The sequence below is a fragment of the Acipenser ruthenus genome, chromosome 7, assembly GCF_902713425.1.
Source record: "Acipenser ruthenus chromosome 7, fAciRut3.2 maternal haplotype, whole genome shotgun sequence".
NCBI classification, from domain to species: Eukaryota; Metazoa; Chordata; class Actinopteri; order Acipenseriformes; family Acipenseridae; genus Acipenser; species Acipenser ruthenus.
In genome coordinates this window covers 62,382,035-62,393,662 of record NC_081195.1, presented here as the reverse complement: position 1 = coordinate 62,393,662, position 11,628 = coordinate 62,382,035, and the positions used below count along the sequence as shown (strand labels likewise).

Genomic DNA, 11,628 nt, shown 5'->3' with positions numbered 1-11,628 from the left:
TTGTGTATTGTCAAAGAGAACATTTAAGAACTGCAGATTCGTCTGATTAACTGGCTGCCAAATCCACAGTTTTCATTTCTGAAAATCAAGTAAATTGTCAATACTAACATGGTTTAATTGCTAAGAAGCTGTGAAATATCAATGGTAGTTAGCAATTTCATTTTAAATAAATATGAGTTAAATAAGTGATTAAGAGATATCTTAAAATTAAATAGATATAACTTAAATTCAATTATCTATGCCTTAGAATGTAAATTTAGTAATTTTTGAGATATCTCCAAATAAGTTAAACATCTCTCTAAATGCACAGGAAGTTATTATGAGCTGTCTCAACATAAACAGGAATTGAATTAACTTTAAGATATCTCAAAACAAGTATTTAGGATATCTCAATTGCATTAAAAATATATCGTAAAATTATTTTGATATCTTAATATTCTAAGATATATTTAAATGCATTGCAGATACCATATACAAATATATCTGGAAAACGTTTTAATATATGTCCAAATGTATTTAAGCTGTTACAGTTTGCATTTTGACATTAAGACTTTGTTAAATAAGGTTCATTGTACTTTACATTTTTTTTACACAATCAAAACTACTGTAACTTTGATAAGTAGGGAAATCCAATTACATTAACGCCATGTATACCGAGATAACAATCGCATTGTCTTACCCAATTGCCATGTAAACTCTGTATTCTGACTGCAAAATCCGATTCCGTGGAATCCATCTACAGAGAAATCCGATTCCGTTTACAGGGCACAAAGTAATCGGAATTCTCGGTAGTCGGATCACACAGAATCGGATTTCGCAATTGGTATACATGGCGTTGATGTAATCGGATTTCCCTATTTATAAATTGACGAATTTAGAGATACGTCATCTTGTTGTTACATTTGTTTATATACATAAAAATATTTATTTTTTTAAAAAAGTGTTTTTCTTGATTAATTTTCTTACCTGATAAGGGTTACATGCTACTGATGACGTTTTTAGAAACTGCAAGCACAGAGCCACCAGCCAAGGCACCCTAGATAAGCCTCCGAAGCTACAGCTATGCTCCTCTTTGTTTTATTTCAGAACTACTTTCCATTCAGGATGCAGATCGATTACACATTTCTTCCTAATGTGTATTTCAACATTTATGATGTTGATGCAATTAAACATTAATGCGAACCTTGGAATGCTTATGCTTTTCCGTTGTCAGCATTTAGCTAGAGCAAGGCAAATCTGATTTCCGGGAATCAGATTATGGGAGAAATTGTATGGCAGGATTTCTGAATCTCTGGATTTGAAGTGCCATGTAAACGAACTGAGAGGCCTGTCAAGGTCATCCAGTGCTTGCAGGTTATGCATCAAAATCAAGACCTCTATAGAAATAGTGCAAAGAATACAGTATGAATTTCCAATCGCTGGAGTAGAACTGATTTAGTGTGTAATAATGCATGTTTTTCAGCCTGATGTGTTTCAAACAATATGCATTTAGGGCTTTCTTTTCTGAAGTATTTGGGAAAGCCACACAACCCCCTGCTCCACAACACCTGGAGCACTTTCTATATTCAAACTCTCTTACTGATTACCATGACTATATGAGGCAATCAGTAGCTGTTGTGAGGGGTGCCGCACACCTATGCTGAAAACAGCTCAATGTTTTAAACACCACTGACATTTTTTCAAAAGATGATTTGAGAATATAGCATATAAGACAGATTTTAATCGCGATGCAACATTTAATCAATTAATTTTTTATTGATCACCATGGCTTTTAGGCACAATTAAAAATCGATCAAACGTCCTGGTGTCCTATTTTGAGCCTCGCTTATATTTTATATTATGCATTTTTACAGTTGTATTTGAAGTCTGCTTGTTTTTCAATGATGAAGCTTTCTTATATTACTTTGTACATTTATAATAATATGCACATGCATGTTTTTTGTTGTTTTTTGTAAGAGTCTGCACATGAACAAGAGGTTTTCTGAATGCACGATTATTGTTGATTATTACCTGTCTGAAAATCGATTAGGATAGTGGTTGCTGATTGAACATCTATTTAAAAATGTAACAGTTACAATTGTCTTGTTCTCTCTTTTTTTTGCCAACTGGTAACAGAATGCAGTTAGCTTATCAAAAGTATGCATGCAAAACCTTGGCTATCATCCTCCTTGTGCTATCTCTGTTTTCTGTTTCATGCTCATAGAGGTAAAAACTGTGAAAGGTTAAAATGGAAGCAGGCTATCCTTCACTGGCAGAGTAATTTCGCTGTCTGGCAGCAGTCCAGATGCTCTCTGCAGTCAGTCGCCTGCCATTCTGATCTGAGTGAAAGGATCTTTAATAAGAGTGTGTATAAAATCCAGCCTGAAAAATGAGTTTTCCATCCCAGCAATCACTGGCCTAACCTCTGTTGTAAATAGTCTCTCTGCGCTGTACAGATGGAGTACCTGCACCTGGGGATCAGGGCAATCTGGGAGCAGTACAATTTAAACAGCTGGGTGCAATTGAAACAAGAATTAGCTGGGATGGGCCGAGGTATTTCATCTTGTATGTATTATGGAAAATGGAAAAAGAAGTTTGGTAATCTTTAAGCATTTGAAAAATGCATGGTTTACTTGCAGGTCTGCTCTGAGGTGTGCTTCCACCATGCAGCTGTGATAATAATCTTACCCTGCACATTTTTCCACAAGGGGCTATAAAAAGAGAGCTCTAATTTATTGCCTTGGGTTTAATAGCCTGAAACTGATTTATTTCAGTAGAGCTGAAATGGGAATGTCACCCGAAGACTGATCATTTGCTAGATAGGCCCAGCGCATCCCTGCTCTCTCGCTTGTTAATTTATAACTGGACATCCTCCTTTGCTTATTTATACACTGGAACGCACAGCACAGCAGATAACAAGGAAAAGTAAAACACCTTTCCAGTTATAAATGACCATCACACCTGTAAACAAGTTTCTTGATAATAGCTTATGTACTACACCAGGGTACCAAACACCCACGGAATGAGGGGGGGGGGGGCATTGAGTCATGTGATTTTGTTTTTTGTGCCAAACCAAGACTTTTTTCGTGCTTGGAAAAACAAAGATGGGGTTGTCATTTTCAAATATTCACTTAGCTGGAAAACAAAAGTATAATTTGTACTATATTACAGGAGAAAAAAAAACAAAAACAAAAAACCTGATACTTCATCACAGGTACTTCTGTTAAAGAAAGTAGAGAAACAGTCTTCTATCCAGTGGAATGAATGTGATTTCAGATGTCATTTTTATGGATGTCTTTTTTGATAGTAATTTATAAATTCTCTTATTGTGTGAACAAACATGAAGTCATTTTTGCTACTGAATACATTCAAATAGTATTTGTTAAATTATTGAAATATTTTTTAACTTGAATAATCTGTTTTCATATCTGACAAAACGGCTGTCATAACACTGGCAACAGGGCCACCATAGGAAGTCAGGTCGACAGGATTTGTTACGAGGATGCAATGTGTGTCAGTTATTCTCGGGACTCATTTCTCAAGTGTTATATCCATCAATTCTTTCAGGTTAGTTTGAAGTGGAAATCGTGTGCATGCTTGCATCAGAAGCACCTGCCAACCTCTCTTGCCCATTGTGACTGAAACAGACCATTTATTGCAGTTTTCTTTATGCATGTAAAGTAATCCTTTTTCCTTGTGACGGTTATCTCTGATTATGTTGATTAATAATTGGTCAGATTTCTAAGTAAGATAGATGTCAAAGCTAGGGCATGCCAGGCTATGCATTGCATTTGCAAAACTGTGAGCCTCTGTTAGCGTGAAGAAACCTTGTGTAAGATAATTATCTTTTCAACAACCTTGCAGCAAGGTTGCTACATGTGTGTGCAAGCTTTCTCTCCTGTTAAGAATATAAAGTGGGCTGTGCATGAACCAATTATCCTGGAAAACCTTAGCTCAGTAGCATGGCTTTATTATGCAGTGCTCTTGTGTGGCTCTATGCAGGAACTTGAAATGTTTGTAAACCGTGAAGGCCAATTGATTTCTCTTCAAATATCAGTGTCTGTTGCACTAAAAGATATTAATGAATTGTATTTGAAGTATCTTCACTAATACCTGATTACACACTGCGTTTATCATACATGGTTTCAAAGCTGATGACACATGCTTTAGGTGGTGTGGTTAGGGTATTTCATTTAGTTATTTAATGTAGTGCTAAACAGTAGCATTACTTGACATTTAAGACACAAGGCTTTTTCTGGAAAACAGGGTCCCCATTTAAACCCACCTCTTAAAATAATACAAATTGACATATTTCTAGTGAAGCAGCGTATACAATGGTACACGCAGAAAATACATATTCATTCAAACACATCTTCCATCCATTGTTAGTACTGTTTTGATGCCAGAACTGCAGCCCTGGCTAGACAGAAGAAACCTGAATGTAGGTTAATATAAATCAGTGACTAAATGACTAGTACCAGCAGGAACGATGGGGTTAATAACCTAGGCAAACACAGATGAGGCTGAACTTCCTGCTGCAATGCTGACTGCCACGAGCCTCCCCCTCTTGCTGGGATAAATGTTCTCCGGTACAAAGAGAAAAAGTGACAGAGTAGTAAATTCCTCACAGCTTAATGCTGCAATGCTTGGACAACAAGAGAGCTACCAGAAGGGGGAAATGGGATTGGAATTCGTATCACAGGAAAAATTATTTCTCAGATCAGAACCACCACCCATTTAATTCGATTTTAAAATAGTTTCATATTTGGCGAGACCGATTGTCACCTACACATTCCAGAGCCATTTGTCTGGCTTTTAGAGGTGTGATATGTGCTGTATGTACTGTAGTAAAAATCTCTTACCCAAACTAATTTGAATCTGGGGTTTATAACGTCGTTTTTATCTAACATTTAGATTACAAAAATAATAAATAAATAAAATATTAGTATTATTTAAGAAGCGTAAATAGAAATGTACGGGTAACAAAATATCAGACGTGAAAAAAAAAAAATCAAAAAGCTGTTTTACTTCATGTGATATCCCAACAGAGAAGTTTGTAATACCTGTGCAGGCATTTTTTGTATTCCTACAATACTGCTTGCCCTTTATTTATTTATTTGGGTTATCATACTGGAAATCAGTTTACTGTGCATAAATGCAATACTTTACCTTTTGTTATTTTAATCAAGCAGTCCAGGGATGTAAAAAGCACATAACAGCAATTTGATCCATGTCAGGTTTACTTATTAACTACTAGATCATTAAAGAATGACGTGTCTATTTCCGTCCCTTTAGACTTCATATTTCACATTTCTAAACAGTTACATATAAAAACAATCCTATTAGCAGAAATCAAGTTATGTAACTCCTGTTCCGCCAACGAAACGGAGTAAAAATACAAATCACACGTGTATTCAACTTCAAAATATTTATTTTAAAAAGCAATATTCTTTCTGTATTTCTATTACAGGCACATGAAGGGGGGTGTGGGTGGAGTACAAGTACAAACGTATTCTTTGTATTGTTAAGATTTTCCTTGGCCTGCATTGAACCCTGTACTCAAGTGTAAAACAAAGGAATTCCCATTGTCATTGTCTTCGTTTGCAGCTCATCACCGGCACCGGCAAGGCAGTAGCTTGCGCAGTTATCTCCATAGCGGGCCATGTCACAACCCATCCAACAGCACAAACTACTACCTCAGCCAGTGTCGCGGTGGACGACAGCGCGCAATGCACTGCGCGAATTGAAAAGCAGACACCGAAAAGGCTTCTGTAGTTCCTCTTGCCTCTTATCTTCCGCAGACATCATCCTTTCCAGGGTGTAGAAGTCACGGCAAAACCCCGCCCCGATCCCTCAGCGCTGCCCCTCTCCTTACATGACCTGAAACTGGCATTGCAACCAAGCCTAAATGATTTTATACTGAAACCCGTGGAAACATCAAAAGACTGTGCTAAACATTCTAAAAACACATTTATTACTATAAACGCTATTATTAATCATAATATAACGATCAAACAGTTAACACATTATTATTTTACATTAAGACGCAGTGTTAGGACTATGTACGTCGGTGCTGCTGCTCCTTCTGGGTGTTGGAAAACGAACCATCCAATGCAGTCGGGGTTGTATTATTTTTAACCTCTGCTAGGTCATGCACTACATTTTGTACTTATGCAAAGGAACCAAAACAAAAAATAGATTTAACATTTCTCAGTTTTAAACTAATTTAAACCTACTCTTAATAATGCATTTCCCACCCAGGAAATTTATAGAGGTTCATTTTCCGTCCATTCATTTTGACCCAGTCATCAATGGACACGTGCATCTCTTGTCTGCAGTCCGGCGGGAAAGAAATAAATAATAGACGCGATCGGGAAACAAACTAATATATATATATATATATATATATATATATATATATATACACACACACACATATACATATATATATATACACACCACATACGGAGAGCACACGAAACGTGACAGCCGGTAATTTGTGCATTTATTCCAATCGTTACATCCCTATAATAGTTTCAACTGCACTGCTCGTCAGTATACAAGTACATTACCATCCACTAATATAATTGTTTTAAATGAAGCAGCAAAAAGGAATAAAAACAAACATATATACTTTTCATAGCTGGTAAATCTTGCGGCCCTGCTGATTCAAAGCTGCATTGACTGGTTGCCAAATCATGCAAGGCTCCCATGATTTCACATCCCATGCAGGTTTTTTTTTTTTTTTTTAATTTTATTTCAACAGCACTGACATATTTTACACCGCTCGGTCCCAACACTCTCTCTCCCTGGTGCTTTCAAAGGCTTTCTTGACCGGGAAGACAAACCGTTTCTTGCAGACAGCGGTTAGATTTCCAGAAATTCCCTTTTAGTATCTCCGCAGAAGCCAGAGCGCTCCATGAATATCACTACCGACACTCCTACTCACCCCATCCTCTCCGGAGCCCAGCTCCTCTGTCTCTGATTTCTGATCAAGTCTGGATAAAATTCGCGGGAACGTCAGCGTGGGCGTACAGCAACACGTCACACACAGTGGCCTCTGGGAAACTGAGTTTTTCAGGAAAAGCACGCAGTCTGAAAATCTGATAGCACTTGACAATATCAGTGTGAGAAGTTTGAGTAGAATTATGTCATTAATAGTAAATGCAGTAAACTACTTGTTTGTGTAGTATATTACGTATTTCTGCAAGCATGACAAGACAACCAAGAGAAAGCGCAAATAAATACAAGGTAAAGGAGATTAAACTAAAGTTTATGCAATCCAAAATGGCATGCAATATAAACTATTCAGCTTGACACTGATACCAAGTAGGGTACAGATGGTTGATTGAGCAAATAGAAGAGGTAGGAGTTACTTTTTATGCAGGTTAATAAATTCATGAAATTGTTTAAGTTGACACTACCCTGGGGCTAATGGTGTGCCATGAAGGGACAAGTCTCATTCCCAGCTTTCCTATGTTCTCATGTTATTGTGTTATCCCTGTCTTGGAATTCAGTCAGGCTGACATCATTCTTAAACAAGTCAGGTGGGCGCATGTCAAACGCACATGTGCAAGACCCAACATATATGGTCTTCTACTCAGGATTTAAAAAAATCTATGAAGCCAACTCTGCAATGCGCTAATGGCGTAATGTGGTAAAGCTTCATACATGTTCATGACCAAGTTCAATGATCAGGGGTCTGATCTTTATATTTTATGAGAACTAGATTTTGAACTTTCGCAAATGTGGCTTTTAATATATCAGTGTTATGCATGTGTTCTTGCAGCTAGGAGTTTAGATAGATAGATAGATAGATAGATAGACCCGAGACCCCAGAATGGTTTTCCTGTAACTCACTAAAGAGGCCCATCTATTATTTTTTATAACACATGGATCCCCTTGTGATGCTAATAATAAAGGCGGCGAGGTTCAGCAGTGCAGTTCTTTTTTTTTTTTTAAACGTAGTGTTTCAGTGCTGTACAGCCGTTCTGTATCGTTATCCGTTTCTCTGAGATATGAATGTACCAGCTTTGCATCTTTTTTTATTTTAATGTATTCTCAGTTTGTAATTAATGAACATTTCTGTACTGTGGGTGTTGTCGAATGACTGAAAACGAGACATTTTGTGTTTGAATTGAAAGTGATGGTCTCGAGGAGTCGAATGGGTCAAAGTTCAAGTATATTTTCCTCTAGAGGAATTATCACTTTTTGATGTCACTACTATGGTATTATGCCTTTCTTTTAGAATGGCTCAGAATGCAGCCTTCATCCATAATTTATATATCTATAGACACACACACACACCTACAACAAAAAACAAACAAACAAAAAAAACAACCTCTGCTCAACTTCCCCTTCAGCAGATATTAGCCTTCCGTAGAGGAAGAAATCACAGAAAACAGATGCCTCCAGAAACCTCAGCTCTACAGTTTTCCTTGTCTGACGTGGGTATTTCAACAGTGAAAGAATTCTGCCAGCACTCCTTTCTCTTTCAGTGGTGCCATTAAGTATTGACCCTTTGTGGTTGCAGTTAATCATTCATTTGTTGTCTGAATGTACTAAATATTTAAATACCTTTCAATGCAATACATATTTACTAGCAATCAAGAATTTGTTAAGCTCAGAACAAGTCATAAGCTCTGGCAACTAGTCATCTTTACCAAAGTACCTGGAATAGTTTTATGAAATTTTACAGGCTTTTTGCACATCAATTTTAAGTCCTTAGAACTTGAAGGCTGTCATCTTTTGACCCTATTCAAGTCGATCAAGCAAAGCTTAATTCCAATACACAAACAAGCTGCAAGACCATGATATGTTGAAAAGGCACGTTTCTGCATGGAAGACATACTGTACTCAAATCCAGTAACTAGGGGAGGTCCCGAATTAACTGCCAACAGGGTACCAAATCCCTATTAATCCTACAAGGTGCAAGTAGATTTATATGCTGGTTTTAAACTGAACATATTAATTATGTTTTACAGTATATAAAAACAAAATATGGGAATGATTAAAAAGTACTTACAAAGACACTGGAAATATACAACATAAACACACAAAAAAATACTAACCTTTTTTTTTTATAGAACTGTACCATTTATTTTACACGGACAAGAACATCCCCTTTTCAGGCTGGTTACAGATGACATGGAATGTTACAGTAAGACCTTGCATACAATTGTTTTTTGTTGTTGAAAAACTGCACAAAAGATCAACTGTTTTTATCATTTATTTATTTAAGATCAATAAAGTTCTAATACTTTATTTTTAATTACATCATTAACACTGTCACCACACACTGTACACTTACCCTCCCATCAGAACCCCCCCCCACTGCGCTTTACTGTAGCAGGTAATTAATTAAGTCCATCCAGTCAGTTTCAATTACTGTTTTACATTGTACATAGATTTCAATTGATGTAGTTCAGACTTTTGAGTCTCACAGTTGCCCCGGGTTACTGTCTGTTACAGAGGTTTATATTTAATAAAGACCCCCTCATTTTACAGTCAGAAAAATCTTCTTCATAAAAATCCACTCTTTAAAGTTTCTGGTATTGGTCAAGACTCTCCGTTTTGCACTTTGGTTACTGGTGGCTGCATAAAGTCTTTAAAGGGACCAAGTGCTTCTTTCAATGCTGAACTGACCTCCGATGATGAGCAGGTGATACATTCAACCAGTGTTGGATACAATGCAATTACCTGTGCCCAGGTATTGGCGTCAACTGTTATTTAAAAGAAAACACACAGAAAAACAACAACATTATTTTTTTTAGTATTATTACCTTTAATTGTAATGGATTTTTTGAACCACATAAAGTGCCACCTAGTGGATAAATGTCGCAATAGTCACAAAGGTAAAAAAAGGTAAAGTAAATCTGAATCTGCTGCATGTCTTTTTTATGCTACAGTAACATCCTGTATTGTGTCAAAGCATAATAAAACACACTTAAAACAGAAAATTACAAGTTATGATCATCAAGAAGTGGTGCCTAGCAGCTTGCCCTGATCACAGGCTTGACAGCACAATTCTAGCATGGTGGATTGGTGCATTAGCGTCTCAAAAGTAGCCATCGCAATTAGGGTACAACTGCAGAACTGTCGGGTGGACTTGATCTGCAGCAATGAACAAGTAAACTACGGCATGCCTTCTGCCTCTTGAATAATCAAGGGAGCCAGGGTACTGTATACCTGGAGAACATGCCCCACACCCTTTAAGAAATCCAAGAGACAGGTTCTAACTGGCCAAGCACTGTACATCCACAGTATGGACATGTAAAAATGAAGCATGATGTTCTCTAATATTAGAAGTGCTTCTCTAGATGAATGTGTACATCTTCTCTCCATTCACTTTTACCATCATCCTTTTTACAATTAAGTGATTCATTCAACTAAATGTAATTCTTTACAACCCTCTTCAGTATTTATTTTTTTCACTTACCATTTTCAGGCTGCGTTTTCTTGAGTGAGTCCATTAGAGTACTGATTGCTTTTAAAACAAAGATTATTTCAGTCACCTGTTGCCTACAAGTAAAAAAAAACAACAAAACAAAACAAAAACAAAACGTTTTACATTATTGCAACTCATGGTCACTCTAAACACCAGCTTCATAGTCAAATGCATTTTGCTTTCTGGTACTGTCAGATCTCACATGAGGATTGAGTTCTGAATTTATATGATGGGAAACAACACAGCAAGGTCCAATAATTCTTACACGTATTTGGTAAAACTTAGATGCGATTCTGGCTTTTTAAAGCACGTTAACACAGACTTGAGAACTTTGAGTAATTGCAATTTGAACGACTCATTAATTACTGAACTCATCAAAAAGGCCAACAAACTGTTTACAGAACTATGAAAATGTAACTTAAAATGACACACTCTTCAAATGATTATAGGGAAGTCATGATGAACAGCTGGAGACTACAGGTATTTGTTTAATTTCTTAAACATTTAAAACTTCAAATCCTTGTTACCAATCAGAAAAGCCATCACTTTCTATACATTACACATATGTGTATACAACTGTATGTTAACAGTATTTAATTGTATATGGAAGAGACTTTGAAGAAATAATGAATTCGATATAAATTGACTTACACTTACTACTAAGTAATCACAAAGGCTAATATATATATATAGACTGGTTATTAACTTGTAACAACTTAAAGGAATAATTGGAAATCAATAATAATAAAAAAAAAAACATATTTATGCTCTTGAAAAAAAGGAGGTTACTGAAAAGTCTTTCACCTCGGGAGTGGACATCTGCCACTTAACCTCTCATCCTCCACATAGCGATGCAGCACGTCTTGTGATCTTTTTAAGAGCACTGACAGTGCCATTCGGGAGATGTAACCTTCTTGAGGAGTCGTTACTTTGTTGCTGAAGGAGAACTGTAAGAGTGTCTCAAAACACACTTTGGAAAATTCTTCTCTCATCCGGATATCAATCTCTGCTTCTGTGGAGATAAAATACAGTGACTGCCGATTATCCTGTGACTGTTATTTGAATCAATATAACTCATTTTGAATGACTTGCCAAGTTCTACTTGTTTAAATGGAAAGCATAGAATTGAAGTTTACGCATGTGTCAAATGATCAAAACCCTTCAAACAGTTTTTTATGGTGCCTAACAATAATAGTTTATCA

General features: G+C 36.5%; 1 protein-coding gene across 4 annotated transcripts in view; it reads right to left on the bottom strand.

Moving 5' to 3' along the window:
- Window positions 1-9,195: 9,195 nt before the first annotated feature.
- LOC117415716 (protein MON2 homolog) overlaps window positions 9,196-11,628 on the bottom strand; it is a 39,817-nt gene continuing 37,384 nt past the window's right edge. For all 4 annotated transcript variants that reach the window (XM_034026420.3, XM_059027517.1, XM_034026423.3 and 1 more), the window contains 3 exons: window positions 11,231-11,438; window positions 10,418-10,500; window positions 9,196-9,701 (listed from right to left, as the gene is read on the bottom strand). In XM_034026420.3, the coding sequence (XP_033882311.2) occupies window positions 9,538-9,701; window positions 10,418-10,500; window positions 11,231-11,438 (455 nt within the window). In that variant the 3' untranslated portion in view covers window positions 9,196-9,537. The remainder of the gene's footprint in view (window positions 9,702-10,417; window positions 10,501-11,230; window positions 11,439-11,628) is intronic.